The sequence below is a fragment of the Entelurus aequoreus genome, linkage group LG01 (genome assembly GCF_033978785.1).
Source record: "Entelurus aequoreus isolate RoL-2023_Sb linkage group LG01, RoL_Eaeq_v1.1, whole genome shotgun sequence".
Lineage (NCBI taxonomy): Eukaryota > Metazoa > Chordata > Actinopteri > Syngnathiformes > Syngnathidae > Entelurus > Entelurus aequoreus.
The window spans coordinates 43,899,841-43,922,788 of record NC_084731.1 but is presented as its reverse complement, the minus strand read 5'-3'; the positions used below and the strand labels follow the sequence as shown (position 1 = coordinate 43,922,788).

Here is a 22,948-nt window from a genome sequence, read left to right as displayed (position 1 = left end):
AACTTTGGAGGTTCCACTGACTTGATCTGATACAGTAGTAAAACTTGTGCAACACAAAACTCATCAATTTGTATTTGAAAATGCACTTGAAGGCTTATACAGGTGTAGCGCTAACTAACATGCGCCATCTGCTTGTAGGTGCATCTTGTCCCTATTCAGCCAATTTTGTCAGTAAAACAATCTTATATAAATCAAGTATTGACAAAAAAAAACGGTTACATTTTTAGAACTCATTGGCAAGAATGCGACAATGCTATTTGAAGTACTGAACAATATGATCAAAACAGACAGAGCAGCTTGTTGGATGCATGTATGTAACATGTAGCAGCAAACACATCACCGTTTCTATTATCATTAGTAGTATTGTTATGTCTTGTTCCAAAATGGCGGTTGATGTGGATGAGGTGAAATGTGCATATTTTTTCTCGAATCATCTTAAAAAAAAGATGAATTTTCTTTTTTCTTTTTCCAGTTTACATCCTCACGCTTCTAACATCATCTCTTCAGCCTTTATATATATATATATATATATATATATATATATATATATATATATATATATATATATATATATATATATATATATATATATATATACAGTATATATATATATAATTTATATTCATATATATACACATATATATGTATACATATATATGTGTGTATATATGTGTATATATACATATATACACATATGTATGTATATATACAGTATACAAACGTACATATATACACACATATGTATACATATATACAGTACGTGTGTATATATGTATATATATATATATATATATATATATATATATATATATATATACATACAGTATATACACATATATGTATACATGTGTATATTTATATTCATATATATACACATAAATACTTATATATATATATATGTATATATATATGTATATATATATATATATATATATATATATATATATATATATATATATATATATATATATATATATATATATATATATATATATATATATATATATATATATACATACACATACTTTTATATATATATATTTATTACAATTTTTAGAAACAATTGGCACGTTTGATTTCATTAGGTTGGATTTTGGCACTTAAAAGTGTAAATAAAGTCTCTTTTAAAATTGTTTCAATAGAACCAAGCACAGTCAGTAATTTCAAACTTTGGTGTCCATCTTAACAACTGGATTACACACAAAAAATGCTGGTTGTCACATGAAAAATAATAAATAATAATACTACAGTGGTACCTCGGTTATTGTTAGTAATCCGTTCCAAAAAAGGTCTGATGAAAACCGAATTGGACAAATACCAAAGCAATATGTCCTATTAAAAAATGTAGATCCAAAAACTTAAAATAACAACACAAAGCACGTTTTATAAAAAAAAATGTACGTGCAGAAAATGTTGAATGATATGAATAAATTAACATTTAACGTTTTATATTTACCAAAGACTCTTGTTGACAGAGATGTTGATGATGGGAAAGCCACCCTTGTACTTCGCTTCGAGTTTTTTCTGGAAGTCAATAGTGTTGTTCACCTTCTTTATCAAAGTGCTTTCACTTGCAACTTTATTTGGCCCATGGTGGAATATTTTGCAGTCGTACTCAATAAAAAAAGACTGAGGGCTGAATCAATCGATTTTGCAAAATGATACATATGTGGGCAAACAGACAATTTTGTTACTATGGTTATGGTTGGCTGTAGAATAACTGAGAGGGCGTACAAAAACCGGGTCAAACAAATGTCGTAAAAGTGTGGCGTACGAAAACCGAAGTACCACTGTAACGCACTAAGAAAGACATATAAATAAGAAAATAAATAAGAAATTAATCACTAATACAAAAACAAACTTGCTTACCTTTTTTATGCCGAACGCTCATACCTGATGACAGGCAAAGTGTTGATTCAGCACATTTTAGGTGACCTTATGAGCGTCCATTAGGTTACGCGGGATGTCGTCTTCCGAACCGTGAAAGAACTACAAACTCTGGCCAAGTCTACAAAACAAGCCTTCTTTCCATCTTACGAGGAGCTGGAGACACTGCGGAAAACAAAGAGCATCTTCAAAAGTGCAACACGGCGCGATGGAGCATGATATGCTACACTGGATTCTCTTTGTGCTACGTGTCCCTTCTGCTCGGGTGCCCCCAAAATACAACCTCGGTCAGTCCGGCTGTTGCGAAAACTCCCTAGAACCCGAAAAATACAATTCCATAGGATTGTGTGCAAACTGCTCTATGGGCTTTTATGAAGAACGAAAGGAGCATTTTTTAAAGTGGCCACAAGGGTGGCGGCCATGAGGTACAAACACTGGCAGGGAACTTCTTTCTCGAAGCGTCGGCTTGAGGAAGAATGAAGAGCGGGAATGGTTCGGAGGTGGTGATTCCGTTACAAGATGGAAGCGGCTTCACTCGGAACGACGTCACGTCCGGCCGACAGTATTTAAACGTCACAACACGTAGCTAATAAATAACAGAGGTTCCCTTTCACCACTCAGGTTCTGTCTGAGTCAACGCCAAAGTCGTGAAGGACGGATGACAGTGGAGGGTTCTGTGTGCTGAAACCAAGCTCCGTCTGCATGGTCGACATGGTCTACAGAGGCAGGTCTGTGCTGTTGTGGCGAGTCTTTCTGGAAGTCCCGTCATCCCTGGGCAGAGCTTTTTGCAGGTTGGACATGGCTGCCGTCTTCTTCAGGTCAATGACGGCGTAGCATTCGCTGCGCCTGGGAGCTTGGGGGCCGCACTTTTTGGGCAGGAGGCGCTGGTGCTGCGGCTGGCCGCCCCCGCCGGCGAGAGCCTCTCCCTCGAGGTCTACCTGGATGTAGTTGAGCTGGCGCGACGGAGGCATGTGGCCGTGCTCGCAGGTGCCGACCCCCGACCTGGATCGTCTGCGGAAATCAAAGCTAAAAACCCGCCCCCCTCTGTCGGGCTGACATGGCCGCGGGTGCGGGGGGCAGCTGTGTCGCAGCCTGGGCGGCTGCACCGTCTCTGTGTTGACGTAGTTCTGAAGGGCGTCCCTGTGGATGCCTCGCCCGTCCTGGTGGTAGCCGTTGGTGGTCCCGGGGCCTTCCGAGAACTCATATTCGTCAAAGTCTTCCTCTTCCTCTTCGTACTCTTCTTCCTCCGCCTCGTCGTCTTCTTCCTCCTGCTCGTCGTCCCGCTGCAGGGCGCTGTACTCCCACACGGGCGGCAGCGAGGGCAGGTTCTCGTAGTTGAGCAAGGCCGTCCGGCGGTGACCTCCGCCCATGGCTCTCTCGCAGCCGTAGCCCAGCGGAGGAAGCGAGGACGGCGCGTGGGGGTGCAGGAGGGAGTGGGAGTGACTGTCCCCGGTGCTGCTGCTGCTGCTGGAGCCCACCGACTGAGACACGCTGCTGGGACTCAGCCGCTGCTTGCGGCCGCTCCTCAGGCCGTTGATGTTCTCGTAGGTCAGTTCGGCACTCCCACAGCTGTCCGGGTGCTCGTGGCACGGGTGCCTGTGAGGGTGGTGATGGAAATGGTGAAAGGAGAGCGAGTTACACATGTGCACGGGGACCTCGTCTCCATCCGTCTCTGAGCCGGTTGCGCCCTCTGCTGGCTGGAGGCTGTGGGGGCCGTGAGCGAGCCGCTCCCGCTCCCTTTGCAGGAGATGACGCTGCGCCGGCGTGGGGCCCAGCATGAACTTCACCTCCTGCGACGACGGCTGGAGGAACACCTGAGGATCTTTGTGCTCCTCCAGGGGGCAGCAGCGCAGGTTGGACTGCGTGGTCCCTTGGACCCCGCCTGGCATGGCCCCGCGTGTCGCTTCGGGGAAAGCGCCGGGGCGCACCTCGGAGAGGGCGTGCACGCAGTGACGCATGGCGAGATCCCCCTCCATGCTAACAGTGTTCACGTAGGTGTGAGTCTGGTAGAAGCAGAGCAGAGTTACAGTTTTTTCCAATTGCTTACACACTAAATTTTACATTTTCACAAAGTTAACAAAAGTCTACACACAGTAAACAAAACCACTGTGCAGATTTGCCTAATATTAGCATATGCTTCACAGTTTTTGCAAAATATTACACACAATGCTTTAGACACACCTTCCCATCTTGCACATGTGATGTGGATGAGATACTATGGCCTGATCCAGCTAGACTGGCAGGTGATGATTAGAATCAATAACTTTTGAGTAAGTTCTTTCATAGAGTTGCTGTTGCCTAAGTCTGCACATGTAGCCTATACTCTATGCTGTCATTTTTATTTACCTCCATATTTTTTTTAAAACCTTTTTATTTGTCTCAGATTTTAATTTGTACTGCATGTCATTATTGTCTACTCTGATATGTTACTTAAGCTGAAAAATACATATTTTCAGTTTGCAGCACTTCTTGAAAAGATTGCAGGATATCTTTACTTTCTCTTTAGGTCCTTACGTATAGGCCCACTTCAAAGTAAACAATGATTGCTATGGATTTGCCAATATATTTTGTCAAGTTACAGTAATCATTCATCACATATGCTAAAAGGGTCGGGCAAAATGCCTAAATCATGTGATTTCTTATAGTAAAATAGGGGTTTTTACAAAAGTGTTTTGTATTTATCACTGTTCTGGGTAACTCACTCCAATAGTGTCTTATTTGAAGTCTGAGTGAGTGAGATGACAATAAAACTGCATTTTTACAAATGTTTGCTTTATTTTGATGAATGGGCATATGTTTTGACCGAAGTGTGTTATTTTGCAAATAATCTAGGAATTAAGAAAATGTAATGTGTTTGGAAAAGTGTGTAAATCCTTTTGAAAAAAGACACAGTAAAATTGTGTGTAAGCAAATGGAAAAAACTGTAAAGCGCAGACAGTCATAAGATCAGAACAACAGCGTGGTCGCGTCTAACCTGGTCTTCCAAACCCATCAGGTTGTGTCCGTGGTCCTCAGCGAGGGAAGGCTGGGACGACTCTCCTCTGATTGGATAACCAGGGTATCCGTTGGGAAATGCCTGCACGGGGAATGCTGGGGCTGCGAGCACATTTATGGCACAGTTCGTCAAGGAATGACACACCGACGTCAACGGCGAGCGCGTTGGCCGGGTGACTCACTGTTGGGTGTCTGCGGCGTGCGAGACATCTCCATCTCTGGCGTGTGGCCGCTGCGAGTCATCATCATGGACTCCTCCACCACGTTGATGCTGTTGCATTGCATCAGCTCCTGGAGAAGATTGAAGATCTCCTCGGCGCGAGAACACTTGAAGGCAAAGATCCCTGACGGTGTGGACACGAAAAGGATGATGTCATCTGTTTGTAGAACATTCACACTTTTAAGTGAGCAAAATGTTCAAAGTTGAAATACTTAGTAGGTGTGTCCCGATCCAATACCAGAAAAAAATACAGTATCGGAATTTTTTGGCTTCCATCTGAAATGTCCGATACAAGCGCGTTTACTTGCAAAGCTGCACAGCCAGTTAAGATCTAAATGTCCTCTAATTAGCACACAAGGTTCGTTTTTTCTTCTGTTTTTGTCAAGTCATTTACAAAATGTAAACATGTTAGGGTATAGGCTACTAGGAACTAGCAGCTACACAACAAATATGCAAACAAAAGCACACAAGCACATATATATATAAGCACACATATACAAAATGGCGGCGCATTGAAATGCAGCAGCTTGAAGACGCTCTTGGGAGTGTAGAGCGATTTGGCAAAAAACACCCATCATTTCTGTCAATTTCATGGCCGGCTCAAAGCGTGAACACTCTGTGATCATATACGACCGACAGACAATTTTGGATGTGGATGGATCGGGTCGTTATAGACTGAAAGATGCATGTACGGTGGACCTCCTCACTAGCATGGGAATACTTCGCGGGCTACATCGAGCGGCCTTTGTAGCAGCGGAGTCAAGTATTAGCGGGGACCGTCAATGGAGGAGACTTAAGCGGTGTGAGCGGAAGCAGAAGCGGGGATGCCGAGCGGGGCTAACAACAAAGGCTAATCACCAAAGAAGTGTGGAGTGTCCGGGTAAGAAGTCATTTAAACTAGAACTAGCCGGCGCCAGGCTGGATAATCCCTGCACACATAGCAATTCTCTTAGAATAAAACACAACTCACATAATGTTTTTTCTTTTGTGACCGTGTCAGAGGCAGTCACACATTGTACTGAGGTGGCTAACTATGATGCGTTCAGTTTATCGCAGCATCAAGCAAACAATCTGAAAATTCCCGTCGTATCAATTCCTAGATATGGTAGAAACTATTTAAAGTGCACTACGCATAATAAACGCAACATTATTAATATTGCTACTTCGGATAATTTCAACAAACAATCCTCAAAACAGCCCACTACCTATTATATGGGCTTTTAAAACATAAGATCATTATCTTCCAAAATGTTATTAGTTAATGAAGTCATTAGAGACAACAAACTTGACGTCGTTGGTCTCGCCGAGACCTGGCTCAAACCAGACGTTTTTTTTGCGCTAAATGAGGCATCTCCTCCTAACTATACGAATGCACATGTTGCCGTCCTCTTAAAAGGGGAGGGGGTGTCGCACTAATATACAATGAAAACTATAATTTTACACCTAACCTAAATAATAAATACAACTCGTTTGAGGTGCTCACTTTGAGGTTTGTCACACCGCTGCCTCTCCACCTGGCTGTTATCTACCGCCCCCCTGGGCCCTATTCGGACTTCATCAGTGAATTCTCAGAGTTTGTTGCTGATCTAGTGACGCACGCCGACAATATAATCATAATGGGGGACTTTAATATCCATATGAATACCTCATCGAACCCTCCAAGCGTGGCGCTCCAGACTATAATTGATAGCTGTGGTCTTACACAAATAATAAATGAACCCACGCATCGCAACGGTAATACGATAGATCTAGTGCTTGTCAGGGGTGTCGCCACCTCTAAAGTTACGATACTCCCGTACACTAAAGTAATGTCCGATCATTACCTTATAAAATTCGAAGTTCTGACTCATTGTCAACAAACTTATAATAATAATAATAACTACTATAGCAGCCGCAACATTAATGCTGCCACAACGACGACTCTTACTGACCTACTGCCTTCTGTAATGGCACCATTCCCAAATTATGTGGGCTCTATTGATAACCTCACTAACAACTTTAACGACGCCCTGCGCGACACCATTGATAGTGTAGCACCGCTAAAGCTAAAAAGGGCCCCTAAAAGGCGTACCCCATGGTTTACAGAAGAAACTAAAGCCCAGAAATTATCATGTAGAAAGCTGGAACGCAAATGGCGTGCGACTAAACTTGAGGTTTTCCATCAAGCATGGAGTGATAGTTTAATAACTTATAAACGCATGCTTACCTCAGCTAAAGCTAAATATTACTCAAATCTCATCCACCTCAACAAAAATTATCCTAAATTTTAGTTTAGTACAGTAGCATCGCTAACCCAACAAGGAACTCCTCCCAGTAGCTCCACCCACTCAGCAGATGACTTTATGAATTTCTTTAATAAGAAAATTGAAGTCATTAGAAAAGAGATTAAAGACAATGCATCCCAGCTACAACTGGGTTCTATTAACACAGATACGACTGTATATACGACGGACACTGCCCTCCAAAATAGTTTCTCTCTCTTTGATGAAATAACATTGGAGGAATTGTTAAAATGTGTAAATGGGACAAAACAAACAACATGTTTACTTGACCCAATTCCTGGGAAACTTATCAAGGAGCTTTTTGTATTATTAGGTCCATCAGTGTTAAATATTATAAACGTATCACTTTCCTCCGGCACTGTTCCCCTAGCATTCAAAAAAGCGGTTATTCATTCTCTACTCAAAAGACCTAACCTCGATCCTGACCTCATGGTAAACTACCGGCCGGTGTCCCACCTTCCGTTTATTTCGAAAATCCTCGAAAAAATTGTCGCACAGCAGCTAAATGAACACTTAGCGTCTAACAATCTCTGTGAACCTTTTCAATCCGGTTTCAGGGCAAATCACTCTACGGAGACAGCCCTCGCAAAAATGACTAATGATCTATTGCTAACGATAGATTCTGATGCGTCATCTATGTTGCTGCTTCTTGATCTTAGCGCCGCTTTCGACACTGTTGATCATAATATTTTATTAGAGCGTATCAAAACACGTATTGGTATGTCAGGCTTAGCCTTGTCTTGGTTTAACTCTTATCTTACTGACAGGATGCAGTGTGTCTCCCATAACAATGTGACCTCGGACTATGTCAAGGTAACGTGCGGAGTTCCCCAGGGTTCGGTTCTTGGCCCTGCACTCTTTAGTATTTACATGCTGCCGCTAGGTGACATCATACGCAAATACGGTGTTAGCTTTCACTGTTATGCTGATGACACTCAACTCTACATGCCCCTAAAGCTGACCAACACGCCGGATTGTAGTCAGCTGGAGGCGTGTCTTAATGAAATTAAACAATGGATGTCCGCTAACTTTTTGCAACTCAACGCTAAGAAAACGGAAATGCTGATTATCGGTCCTGCTCAACACCGACATCTATTTAATAATACCACCTTAACATTTGACAACCAAACAATTAAACAAGGTGACTCGGTAAAGAATCTGGGTATTATCTTCGACCCAACTCTCTCGTTTGAGTCACACATTAAGAGTGTTACTAAAACGGCCTTCTTTCATCTCCGTAATATTGCTCAAATTCGTTCCATTTTGTCCACAAGCGATGCTGAGATCATTATCCATGCGTTCGTTACATCTCATCTCGATTACTGTAATGTTTTATTTTCGGGCCTCCCTATGTCTAGCATTAAAAGATTACAGTTGGTACAAAATGCGGCTGCTAGACTTTTGACAAAAACAAGGAAGTTTGATCATATTACGCCTATACTGGCTCACTTGCACTGGCTTCCTGTGCACCTAAGATGCGACTTTAAGGTTTTACTACTTACGTATAAAATACTACACGGTCAAGCTCCTGCCTATCTTGCCGATTGTATTGTACTATATGTCCCGACAAGAAATCTGCGTTCAAAGAACTCCGGCTTATTAGTGATTCCCAGAGCCCAAAAAAAGTCTGCGGGCTATAGAGCGTTTTCTATACGGGCTCCAATACTATGGAATGCCCTCCCGGTAAAAGTTAGAGATGCTACCTCAGTAGAAGCATTTAAGTCTCATCTTAAAACTCATTTGTATACTCTAGCCTTTAAATAGACTCCCTTTTTAGACCAGTTGATCTGCCGTTTCTTTTCTTTTCTTTTCTACTCTGCTCCCAACCCGGGGTGGACCGCTAGCCTGTGCATCGGATGGGGACATCTCTACGCTGCTGACCCGTCTCCGCTCGGGATAGTTCCTGCTGGCCCCACTATGGACTGGACTTTCGCTGATGTGTTGGACTTTCACAATATTATGTCAGACCCACTCGACATCCATTGCTTTCGGTCTCCCCTAGAGGGGGGGGGGGGTTACCCACATATGCGGTCCTCTCCAAGGTTTCTCATAGTCATTCACATTAACGTCCCACTGGGGTGAGTTTTCCTTGCCCGTATGTGGGCTCTGTACCGAGGATGTCGTTGTGGCTTGTACAGCCCTTTGAGACACTTGTGATTTAGGGCTATATAAATAAACATTGATTGATTGATTGATTGATTGATTGATTGATTGATTGATTGAAACGAGACATACGTAATAAGCGTCCTTCATTGAACAATAGTGCAATCTATAACTGCAAGTATCAAATAATTGTATTTGCATATTACTTACACATACAAAGTCTCCAAGGCAGAAGTGCATTACAAAGTATCTGGTAACAAACGTGTCCGCATTACTCAACTTACTGTGTCATGAGCGTTACCTAATTACTGTGGCCAGTAGGTGTCGCCTAATTACAAACAATTATCCCTCCACTTCAACCAAAAGACAGCATAGGTCCATTCCAGACGGTTAATAATAAAGAGGTTAGTGGTTTTCTGACCTACCATTGTTGTCTGTTTGACTAATTTCACTTATCCAAACCTTTTCTAACATTCCACACTAAAAAAATAAAAGTATGTATGATTCATGCTGATATTGTATCAGATCAATATCGGTATCGGCTAATACTAAAGGCTCCAATATTGGTATCGGAAGTGCAAAGGTAGGCCTTTAAAAATAGGTCTGAAAATCGTTATCTACGCTAATTTTTCACCAAAGAATCACCATTACATGTTATGTAGACCACATTGAAGTGTCCTAAATGTAGGAAGAAAATCATGATATGACCTCTCTTATGTCTCTTGTTTTAATGTTAGCATGTAAGCGATCTAGGCAGCCATTAGCGCGCTAATGTGTTTCTCCAGCAGAAAGGGTCTGTGAGTTTATCATCATTTTTAATTTAAAACGGTAATACTAACCATCAGGAAGTTTACCACGGTTTATCATTAGTAATCTGCCATTAATTGTTGCATAAAAATAAACTCCCAATCCCAATAATATTATCTACCTGCCCAGTGCCATACAAAAACTCTGCCTTGCTGAGCTTTGACAGCGTCGTTTTCACTCACCCTGTCCTGTCTGACAGCGCCGGCCGCTCTCGAAAGAAAACAGGTTGGAGTCGTAGCCGTAGCGGCGCAGGCAGAGGTACGGCCATCTGATGGTGTCTCTCTTGCGTGTGTGAAGAATGAGCTCGGTCTGGGTGAGCTCCATGATGCCGGAGCCCAGTTCGTTGCCTTCATCGTCCACATTGATGACCTGAGATGAGGAAAACATGGTTTGCAGTCATTGTATCCTCCTGAGAACTAGCGCCCTCTGCAGTACACATGTATTATATTATATTTACCACATATATATATACAGTATATATATTAGGAGTGTGGGAAAAAATCGATTCGAATTCGAATCGCGATTCTCATGTTGTGCAATTCAGAATCGATTCTCATTTTTTTAAAATCGATTTATTTTTATTTTTATTTTTATTTTTTTATTTATTAATTTTAATTAATCAATGCAACAAAACAATACACAGCAATACCATAACAATGCAATCCAATTCCAAAACAAAACCCAACCCAGCAACACTCAGAACTGCAATAAACAGAGCAATTGAGAGGAGACACAAACACGACACAGAACAAACCAAAAGTAGTGAAACAAAAATTAATATTATCAACAACAGTATCAATATTAGTTACAATTTCAACATAGCAGTGATTAAAAATCCCTCATTGACATTATCATTAGACATTTATAAAAATAAAAATAAAAGAACAATAGTGTCACAGTGGCTTACACTTGCATCGCATCTCATAAGCTTGACAACACACTGTGTCCAATATTTTCACAAAGATAAAATAAGTCATATTTTTGGTTCATTTAATAGTTAAAACAAATTTACATTATTGCAATCAGTTGATAAAACATTGTCCTTTACAATTATAAAAGCTTTTTTACAAAAATCTACTACTCTGCTTGCATGTCAGCAGACTGGGGTAGATCCTGCTGAAATCCTATGTATTGAATGAACAGAGAATCGTTTTGAATCTGGAAAAATATTGTTTTTGAATCAAGAATCGTGTTGAATTGAAAAAAAAAATTGATTTTGAATCACATTGTGACCCCAAGAATCTATATTGAATCGAATCGTGGGACACCCAAAGATTCACAGTCCTAATATATATACACAGAATTATATATTACCAAAAGCCAATGTCCACCATAGAGGACGCTGGGCCCTGACAGCATCAAGTCATTAACCATTTGACAGAACTGCTATCTTACAAAAGTCAACCCCTCATATTTCAACTAGTATATTTATTACAGTATGAATTTTCAAGGGACAATAATATAGAAAGTAAAATTGGACACACTCTAGAAATGTCCGTGTACAGCTTGTGTAGCAGTGTAGATTTACTAACAACAGAAACATTATTTTGAAAATAACTGGCAATATCCTGGTAATTACATGGCTAATAATTGTACCTGTGTGAAGGATTCCTTCAAAAGAGATGCAGGCTCAGGTAGACACAATTACATTTCCATATTCCTTGTTACACACATGCTGGAGTTGAATTCCTGGAGGGTGCGTGTTTTGCCAGAACGTGGGCTCCAATTTGAGAAAAAGCTGCAACGAACGCGTTGTCGGTCTACACTGTGAAGTCGCTTTTGAGATACTAATTCTCACCACCATGGTGGAAAGTAAAGTACTTTTCTTCCAAGTAGTGGTATCATTGGAGGACCAGAGGAAAAGGAATGGCTTAGCATGCGACACTCACACAAGAAGCTAACCGCTAAAGCTAAATTGTAAAATAGGGGGGATCGATCCAGATGTCGATGCTATTGAGACCTGGTATAGTATCAGTATATAAATGATTCTAAAGTGATTAACATAAATTCCAGACTATAAGCCGCTACTTTTTTCCTACGCTTTGATCCCTTTGGCTTACAAGAGTGAGTGGCTAATTTACGGATTTTCTTCGCTGACGACAGTAATAAAAATAATTTTAGTAAAAAAACAAGGTTGTTTTATTGTTTTTGCTATGATGCTATCTTTTGGACGAAATTCGCTCACTGCAGTGGCTGCGGTGTCCTTCTATTCATCGGTAGTGTTTTGTTTTTATTTTAACTAGAGTGCTGTCAAAGACACGCACCTGGGGATAGGTTGATCGGCAACACTAAATTGGCCCTAGTGTGTGAATGTGAATGTTGTCTGTCTATCTGTGTTGGCCCTGTGATGAGGTGGCGACTTGTCCAGGGTGTACCCCGCCTTCTGCCAAAATGCAGCTGAGGTAGGCTCCAGCACCCCCCGCGACCCCAAAAGGGACAAGCGGTAGAAAATGGATGGATAGAGTGCTGTCCAGTCATTTAGCCGTCCATAGCGTTTTTGCTTGTACGGATTCTTCATTCATCACCCCAAGCAGTGTTTGTAATATTTACAGTATAACTGTAGCAGGTATATAATATATATGTTATGCATTCCACCAAAATTCCCTCACGTTTTATTTGATTGCTCTATTGTATTTATTATCACTTTTATTTAGTAATTTTTTCAGCAAATAGTTCGTTTTGGGAGCATTTGTCATTTTATTTTGAAGTCCTACCTTCTTCCGGTAGTGACGTTGTCTTCCTCACTTGCTGTTGAGACATGCCGTGAGGAGGTGAGTGTTTTTCTCTGCTGTCGTGTTTTAAAGAGAATGTAACTGTGAAACGAGGTTATAAGTTACTCTTGTGCTGCTAATGTTGCTGACATGTTCATGTACACTTGTTTTGCTCAGAGTTTGAGTGTTTTAGCAAACGTTTTGCTAGTGTACTGTTAGGTAGCACTTCTCACTCACACACAGTGGCTGCGGCACTTCATTGAAGTATTCCCTAAATTTTAGTGTGCTGCAGACTCGTGTGTTAATGCTGCTGCATTGTTTCCTGTGTATTTCATACAGGTATGTTTCTGTTGCTCCCAAAACTTTATTCTATTTTTCTGTACTGTTTTAATTTATTGTTTATTTTCCTACTGTATAAAATATTTGAAAGTATTTGTAATTGTGATTTATAGGTTTTGTGACATTTGTGAATGTTTTATATAGCATTTCTGGTCATTTAAACTCACTTGCTGTTGAGACATGCCGTGAGGAGACTGGTGTGCTGCAGACTCGTGTGTTAATGCTGCTGCATTATTTCCTGTGTATTTCATACAGCAATAAATACGCCACCTGTTTCGGCTAAAGGCAACCACCGAGTCCCCTTGTCTTCAAAGCAACACCAGCAATACACAACGCAGACTCGATCCGGCTACATTGGTGCCGTGACCTGGATGACATCGTGGACCAACACCAGTTTGGTCACCGGCGGTTGTTGAATGTCAGAACAACAACAAATGAAGGTTTCTTAAAGAAGGTTACATTGAAGTGACTTTGTCCCAGTAAAAAGGGGGATTTGGTTTTTTTTTTCTTCATGGAAAGTTAAAAAGGCATTTAAAAAAAAAAAAAAAAAAAAAAATAGTAAAGTGTCAAGTGAAAGATAAGAATAAATAAAGCACTTTCCATTTGTAAATGTAAATCAATAGTTATATATTTTTTAAATTTTTGTTGACATCAACCAAACTATTTTGAAAGACGGAATCCAATGTTGTAAATGGGACAGCTGTTCGAACTGTTGATTCTGGTTTTGGTAGGGGGGCACAGCTGTTTAACACTCCAATTTCTGGTTTTGGGAGGGGGGGCACATATGTTTAACTCTCCCGTTGCTGGTTTTGGGAGGGGGGCGCAGCTGTCTAATTCTCCAGTCACAAGTCCAGGTGTTGTGGGATCACCAGCGCTCAGCTCCACCCATTCAGTTAATGTCCCAGCTTTCAATCCCACCTGTCTACCTGTTCACACACGCCTTACCCACAGACCGACTTTTTGTCTTTCAACCATCCCAGACAGGAGTGACCCAGCTTTGAGTGACCTCATCACACACATCGTCCAGCAAGTAGGACAGTCCATATCAGCTCAGTTAAGGGGAGAGAGTCAGACAATTGAAGGCGATCAGGCACGAGTTCAGAACTCGGGTGCAGGCCAGTCAATGGTTGACTCCACGCTTAACCTGACTGGTGTGAAATTAGTCATGCAGTCCGATGTGAGGGAGCCTCCTGTGTACAGAGGGGAAGAGCTCATGGACACATACTTGAGAAAAAGGAACATACGTCTAGAAGAGCAGCATCAGGAGATGTTGTCTAGATTAATGGGGAAAGCTAGAGACATTGTAAAGATAACACTCCGTAGCAATCCATCACTGATGCCTCATGAGAACCCAAAAGTTATTACTGACTTACTGAAACAGCATTTTAGTGGTGTGTAATGTTCTAGTATGCCTCTTGCAGACTTTTATAGCACTGTGCCTGTAACAGGAGAGAACCCAGTCGAATACTGGATCTGCCTTAACAAAGCTGTTGATGCAGCCGAGGAGGGCTTGAGCAGGCAGGGGCGGCATATTGATGATCCTCGTCGAGAGGTAACAATGATGTTTGTCAAATATTGTCCCGATCCCTCCCTTGCTGCAGTGCTGCGGTTCAAAGCACCAGAGAAATGGACTGCTGGTGAAATACAGGAGCACGTTGACCGTTATCAGATCGACATGAGAGAACAGCTGAACACCAGAACAAACTGTCTTGCACCAGCAAGACATGTGACTGCTCATATTCAAACACCTGTGTCTGAGGAAGTGTCTACACATAGCTACCCAGAGTTGCCTCCTGTCCAGGCCGAAGTGAGTGCCAAGTTTACTCCTCAGGTTGATGATAATTGTCTAAAGACTCTGATTGGTCTGCTTGACCGCACACTCGCCCAGAACAGCCAGGCGCTGGCTCTGAAAAATCAGCCGATGTATAGACAGCGCCCGTTTGACCAGTCACAGAGAAAACCCTGCAAGGTGTGCAAGTCTGTGGAACACACCACTTTAGTGCACTGCAGGCGGGACTATCTGTGTTTGTCTTGCTTTAAGCCTGGCCATTTAAAGAGAGAATGTCCAAGCTACACTCCCGGACGGGAGGATCAAGCTGCACATCCACCTCAAGAGCAGCAGGGTTTAAACTAACTGACCCGCATTGGGAGAGGGGACGTGTGGGTGAGGACAATCAATCCCTCAAAAGTGACAGTGAATTTGAACAGTGTTATTTGAAAGTGTGCAGTGCAGCACCGGCTGATGTGAAGATAATAGCACAGAACACGCATAGAGTTGAGCCATATGATGAACTATTCTATACTCCAGTCAATGTGAATAATATGCTCCAGATGCAAGGAATGCTTGATTCAGGTTCCATGGCCTGTACTTTCAGTGAAGAAGCAGAAGGAAAGATGCTGAGTGAAAAAGTCTTGTTAGGACCAAGACTGATGACACAAGCAGTGGTTTTAATTGGGTGTGGAGGAAAACTCACTAAACCGAAGTGTATGTATGAGGTTGAACTGAAGGTGTATGGGATTAGCTGTATCGTTCCAGTTCTGGTGGTGCCAGGCCAACGAGATGATCTCATCATCGGCACAAATGTGATCAAGTTTCTCATGCACCAGTTGAAAAACAGTGATGATTACTGGCGGCTTATCTCTGTTTGCAGTCCTTTGTCATCCCCAGAGTGTGAACAGTTCTTGGACCTCATGGCAAATACATCTCGTTGGAGGGGTAAGGAGCTACCAGATAAGATTGGCACAGTCAAGCTCAAGCAGTCAGTAACTCTTTTAGCGATGCAAGAACACCTCGTCTGGGGCAAGTTGCCTAACGATACGGCCATGACACCAGGAAGCACTGTGTTGGTTGAGCCGACCTCATCCAGGTCCATGCCACGTAACATCATGATTGGCCGTGTTGTGACACCTCTGTGGGGTGATAGGTGGGTCCCCATGAAGGTCACCAACCTGTCTGATAGACCAGTTACGCTGAAGAGGAACTGTAAGCTTGCAGATGTGTCCCCTTGCTTAGCTGTGGAAGATTTTGAACTCCTCCAAGGCTCTTGTCAAATTGACAAAACTGTACCAGCCAAACACCACACACCAATCAGTCCTTCAGATCTCAAACAGAGACTACGAGATGTTGGCCTTGGCAACCTTGACATAGAGCCCTGTCAGACTAGCTACGCAGGAAAGGAAAAGTTAGTGCGGCTGCTCGAGTGTTACAACGATGTCTTCTCCAAGCACGAAATGGACGGTGGTGAAGCGAAGGGCTTTGTCCACCGCATTCGACTTACCGATGACCGGCCATTCCGCCTTCCTTACCGGAGAGTACCCCCCGCTCACTACCACAAGCTACGTCAAGTCTTGACAGAAATGGAGGAGCAAGGGATCATTCGGAAGTCTGTTAGTGACTATGCCTCACCGTTAGTGATGGTATGGAAAAAAGATGGAAACTTGAGGATTTGCACCGATTTCCGCTGGTTAAATGTGAGAACACTCAAGGACGCCCATCCCCTTCCACACCAGTCAGATTGCTTGGCTTCCTTGGGAGGGAATGCCTACTTCAGTACCATGGACTTAACGTCCGGCTTCTACAACATCCCCATGGCCGAAGAGGACAAAAAATACACAGCCTTTACAACACCGCTAGGCCTGCATGAGTATAAAAGGATGCCGCAAGGACTGTGCAATAGTCCGGCCTCTTTCATGCGCATGATGCTGTGTATATTTGGGGATCTGAATTTCAGTAGCCTGTTATGTTATTTAGATGACTTGCTCGTATTTGCAGCAACTGAAGAGGAGGCCCTACAGCAGACCTGGGCATTCTGCGGCCCGCGGGCCGCATCCGGCCCTTTGTGCGTCCCTGTCCGGCCCGCGTGAGGCCAATTATAAATTACAAAATAAATTTTAAAAAGTATCTATGTCGAGTGTGCAATACAACGGTGCTGCTTTTGTTTTGAAAATCGTTATTTGTATTTCTTCCGTGTGGACGTATGCGTGATTGTGAGTGAATGTGAACAACTGCAATTACAAAATAAAGTTGAAAAAACATCTATGTCCTGCGCGCAATACAACTGTGCTGCTTTTATTTTGAAAAGTATTATTTATGGGCGTGTGTCCGTGTGTAACCTGCGAGTGAAGGTGCACATGCAGCGACAAGTGATGCACGGTTTACACCCGAGACGCCAAAAAGAGAAAAGTTGATGAGGAATGCCGTGTTTTCAACAACACATGAACTGCAAAGCAACGTCCCCTCACCTAAGGTGCGTGCCTGCGCAATTGCGCACTGCTCAAGCGTCCGCTGCGCGCAGCAAGTATATGCCGCGCACCAAATCAAATCCCATCTGAATTATAAACAAAATAAACATATTTATTCTATGGAATTTTGCAATGCAACTTTGAGTGACAGTGACAACAAGCGGCCCTAATGGTGTTCGTCAACACCGTTCAATTATTGTAACGTCTATCGAGATGCTTCGAGGACAGGAATTATATCGATCACTTTATTGAACAAAACTGTTTGTATTCGGACATAACCACACCAAAAACATGAGTAAAACAATTCTATCTCGAAAAACTAGTCATTTTCTGCCGTACAAACCAGGCCAAAACCAACTTGTCATCTGTCACCAACACGCATAGCACTAAACCACTGGTGCGTTTAAGGCCACACAAAAAGTCGGACAACTCAAACACCACACAAAGTTACACTATGACTCCTCAGTCATACGTGTGCTTATTTTACTGTCATTTATTATTAATGTTAATTTATATATATTAGTCATGGAATGCTGTTACACACACTATGTTGAAGTATTACTATTATTATTATTATTATTATTATTTATCTTACGGTATATATCAAAAATAATATTGAGCAAAATTTAATTGAAATATTGTCTATGTGGCCCTCCAGCAGTGCTCGGGTCGCTCATGCGGCCCCCGGTAAAAATTAATTGCCCACCCCTGCCCTACAGAGACTGGAGGTCGTATTCCAGCGCCTGCAAGACCACAACCTGAAGTTAAGTCCCAAAAAATGTCACTTGTTGCGATCATCCGTCAAGTTTCTGGGTCACATTGTGGATGGAAGTGGAGTGGCCGTGGACCCTGCGAAGGTGGAAGTCATATCCAGTATGTCAAGGTCTGATCTAATGGAAGATGACGGATGTACACCTTCAGTGCGAAGGATCAAATCCTTTTTGGGCATGGTGTTTTTCTACCAGCATTTCATCCCCAACTGCTCTTCCATTGCCAAGCCACTCTTTGCTCTAACTGCTGGTCAAAAGAGAAGAGGAAAGAAAAAAGTAAATGGGAAGGCAGGAACATTCAGGAAACTCAAACCTGATGACTGGACTCCAGATTGTGACGTCGCCTTTGTCAGTCTTAAAGAGAGTTTGCTGGACTGTGTGGTCCTTGCACATCCTGACTTCTCACATTCCATGATTCTGTCAACTTATGCTTCCTTGGACGGGCTTGGTGCAGTATTGTCACAAGTACCGGCTGGTGAAAGTAAAGCGCGGCCCATAGCATTTGCAAGTAAGACCCTAAGCAGTTCTCAGAAAAATTATCCAGCTCATCGGCTCGAGTTTTTGGCGCTGAAGTGGAGTGTGTGTGACAAATTCAGCCATTGGCTGAAGGGTAATTCCTTCACAGTATGGACTGACAACAATCCACTCACATACATAATGACTAAGCCCAAACTCGACGCCTGCGAACAGCGATGGGTTGCAAAGCTTGCTCCATACACATTCAGTCTGAAGCACATTGCAGGAACCAAGAACAAAGTGGCTGACGCTCTCAGCAGGGACCCGTTTGCTAAGACCATTGGGAATAGACTAGTCTCAGAGTCCTACAGCAATCTGCTTGCCGAATCTGATGGATTTGGAGAACATGGAGTTCAGTATGTCTTCCGTTTAAAAGTCCAGTGTCACCAGATGAAGAGGACAAAACGAGGTGCAACTCAATCCCGTTGTCCCCCATCTCTAGATGGCGACATTGTGAAGGCTGTTCTTGATTCTCACGACCACTGGGGTGCAGCTACAGAGTCCAGAGCGACAGAATTGGTTCAGTCCATTCAGAACCTTGTTTCACCGGGACACGACCTGCTACCTGTCTTTTCCGTGGAAGAGTTCCGGAAAAGTCAAGAGCTTGACCCAGGCATTTCTAGAGTCATGCCATTTATCAATCGGCAGAGGAGGCCCTCAAGGCGAGAGAAGGATGGTCTGGACACGAGTGCCCTGGTCCTTATCAGACAGTGGGAGAGGCTTAAAGTTATTGATGGGGTGCTCTACAGAGTCGCCAAAGATTCCATGAGCAAAGAGAAGAGGCATCAGTTTGTGTTGCCCAAGAGCCTGATAGAAAAGGCCTTGCGCGGTGTGCATGACTTGGCCGGACATCAAGGGCAGGCAAGAACAATTTACCTGGCAAGACAACGCTTCTTTTGGCCTAGAATGGAGCATCAAATTAAAGACTACATCAAGTGTTGTCAGAGGTGCATCCTGGCCAAGACACCAGATCCTTCCACCAGAGCTCCACTTGAGAGTATCAGGACCTCGGCTCCAATGGAACTAGTGTGCTTGGATTTCTGGAGTGCAGAGGATAGCAAGCAGCGTTCAGTGGACGTTCTTTTCCTGACGGACCACTTCACAAAGTTGGCCCATGCCTTTCCCTGTGCAAACCAACAGGCGAAGCAGGTTGCCAAAAAGTTATGGGATGACGTCTTCTGTGTATACGGGTTTCCAAGGCGCATCCACACAGATCAAGGTGCCAACTTTGAGAGTGAGCTTATTGCGGAGCTGCTTAAACTATCAGGAGTCTCCAAGTCGCACACTACAGCCTACCACCCCATGGGGAACGGAGGGACTGAGAGATTTAACAGGACTCTTGGGAATATGCTGCGTTCGTTGTCGCTGAAAGAGAAGGCCAAGTGGCCCCAGCAAATCCAGACCCTGACATTTGCATATAATGCAACGGTGCATGAAACAACTGGATACGCGCCTTTTCATCTCATGTTTGGGCGGGTTCCGAGGCTCCCCGTTGATGTGATGTTCAAACGGGTCTTACATGACCCGGTGGTCGTTGACTATGACAGCTATGTAACATCTCTTATGTCTTACCTCCATGAAGCAGCTGGCATCGCTCAAAGGCATGCTATCAAAGAACAAGACAAGCAAACCAGAGGTTACAATCAGAAGGTCAAGGGGACTTACCTGAATGTGGGAGACCGAGTACTCCTCACCAACAAAGGCGAGAAGGGAAAGAAGAAACTTGCAGACAAGTGGGAACCAACAGTCTATACTGTCATGGACAGCAACCCACAGACTCATGTCTACAAGTTGGAAGATGACAAAGGAAAAAGGAAGGTGGTACATCGCAACCTTATCCTGGACATCAGCTTCCTGCCCATAGAGTCTGCTGATGGAGACATGTCAGGAACTGAGGACAGTCTTGATGATTCAGAGGATGAGTGTCAAATGGAGGATCTCATCGACTCTTTGGAGGAGGAGAGTTTGGAGGATAGGACGAGTGCATGGGTATTGAGCGGGGCTGAAGAATCCGCCAGTCACCAACCCTGCGACGGAGTGTCTATGGATGCAGCCCAGTCTGATATGGAGCAAGACTCTTCTGATACAGAGATAGACCGGTCTGTGGCACCAGATACAGTATCAGTGATTGATGCAAGCAGTATCCAGTCATTTCAACCAGTCACAGTGCCAGCAGTTGACAAAGCAGACACAGTGCCGGGGGTTGCCACAGGCCATGTCCCAACTGTTATCCCTGACACAATGTTACCAGTTGGGGTACGGGGTCGAGTAAGCCAGGCATCCACACAAGAAGGCGGTGTGTTTAGAACACGTGCTGGCAGGGTTGTTAAGAGGGTCAGACGCCTAGTAGAGACAATGGCTCAGACGCCGATTATCATGGGGGGTTCTTAAACTCATTTGGTAGGTAATCAAACTGTCTTCTTGCCCTATTCTGTTCTAAAGGGTTGTCTTGTGTTTTTCATTTTTGTCCTGGGATATTGTGTCTATTGTATTGTTGTTTTTATTTTGTTTTGCACTTTGCCGCTGTAAGATGGTACTTAGTGTGTATCCTTGCAGGTGTGGTTTAAGAGTAAAGTGGGCCGGGTAGTTTGGTGTACACGGCACCAGGCGACTCTGGGAGGGATTAGGGCTTGCGCAACCCTTTGATTTCTCTAAACCTGTTTGTCAGGTAGCTCTGAAGCTGAATGTGAAGATTAGATCTTAATGTAAACCCGTGCGTTTGGCCCAGTGTTACTGGTCATGTCCAGTCAGCTGCTCAGGATTTTGGTGCAATTCAGGAGCGGTGAATGTAGCAGGTATATAATATATATGTTATGCATTCCACCAAAATTCCCTCACGTTTTATTTGATTGCTCTATTGTATTTATTGTCACTTTTATTTAGTAATTTTTTCAGCAAATAGTTCGTTTTGGGAGCATTTGTCATTTTATTTTGAAGTCCTACCTTCTTCCGGTATTGACGTTGTCTTCCTCACTTGCTGTTGAACATTCGTGAGGAGGTGAGTGTTTTTCTCTGCTGTCGTGTTTTAAAGAGAATGTAACTGTGAATAGGGATGATGTTTGATAAGAAATTATCGAGTTCGAGCATATTATCGAATCCTCTTATCGAACCGATTCCTTATCGATTCTCTTATCGAGTCCAGATAGGTTGTTGTATATGGAAAAAAACACACAATATTTGGTTTAACAAAAGCTCACTTTTATTATATAAGAAAACAATTTAATCTAATAAATAAATAAATATTGACTGTTACCCCCCAAAGAAAAGAAAATAAAATAAATAAATATTGACTGTTGTTACCCAAAGTATATTAAGTGGGATTTTTCAGAAAAATAAATATATACAGTAACACAAAAACAAGCTGTCTCTGTGATCACTATAGGTGTATAAATAATAATATAGTGTTAAATAAAATCAGTCCCTTGGGCACAAAACTGAAAATAATACAGCTCTCCAAAAAGTGCACTTCTGCTGCTATTTGACATAACTGTTTGTTATGATGCTTTGACATTTTTGCACTTTATTTCTTTATTGAAAGAAAATTCTATGAAGAGAAAAGTTATTTGCAAATGTGGTTACAATGCTAAAAAATGAAAAGTTAAAGCTAAAAAAAGAAATACACTTTATTGAGTTAACATTATTTCTTTATAGGGGGAAAGATGTTATGAGCTAGGGAATATAACAACTACACTACCCAGCATGCAACGGGAGTGACGAGCATGCGCGGTAGCCCCGAAAAGTGTTGCATATCGTCACCCGGCAGCTAAGAATGAGCACGCTGTGAAAGTAAACGTCAAGAACACAGCCAACACGCCTCGTCTGCATTATTTATAATTAGACAGACAACACATATACAGTGTGATTTTGTTTTGTTTACAAGGAAAGAAAAACAAAAGTTAAAAAAGGGAGATGTCATATATGTATGTGCTGCAGTTGCTTTAAGAACGTTGCGACAGCTGCCGTAAAGGAGGTGCGTTGCTAGCCTGGTTGCTATGTTTCCGGTTGGTCGTAAAAGTGTTCTTCATGTGTTTGCTCAAATCTCTCAGTAAAGTTATTCACTGGATTATACCTTTTGTT

The 22,948-nt window shown here is 42.7% G+C and overlaps 1 protein-coding gene across 2 annotated transcripts in view; it reads right to left on the bottom strand.

Annotated features, from left to right (window-relative positions):
- Positions 1 to 1,070: 1,070 nt before the first annotated feature.
- frs3 (fibroblast growth factor receptor substrate 3) overlaps positions 1,071 to 22,948 on the bottom strand; it is a 60,779-nt gene continuing 38,901 nt past the window's right edge. Inside the window, exons 4-7 of one of the 2 annotated variants that reach the window (XM_062051679.1) lie at positions 10,476 to 10,662; positions 5,064 to 5,258; positions 4,862 to 4,983; positions 1,071 to 3,890 (exon numbers count right to left, since the gene is read on the bottom strand). In XM_062051679.1, coding sequence (XP_061907663.1) covers positions 2,604 to 3,890; positions 4,862 to 4,983; positions 5,064 to 5,258; positions 10,476 to 10,662 — 1,791 coding nt within the window. In that variant the 3' untranslated portion in view covers positions 1,071 to 2,603. The remainder of the gene's footprint in view (positions 3,891 to 4,861; positions 4,984 to 5,063; positions 5,259 to 10,475; positions 10,663 to 22,948) is intronic. The other variant, XM_062051687.1, reaches the window with a different exon arrangement.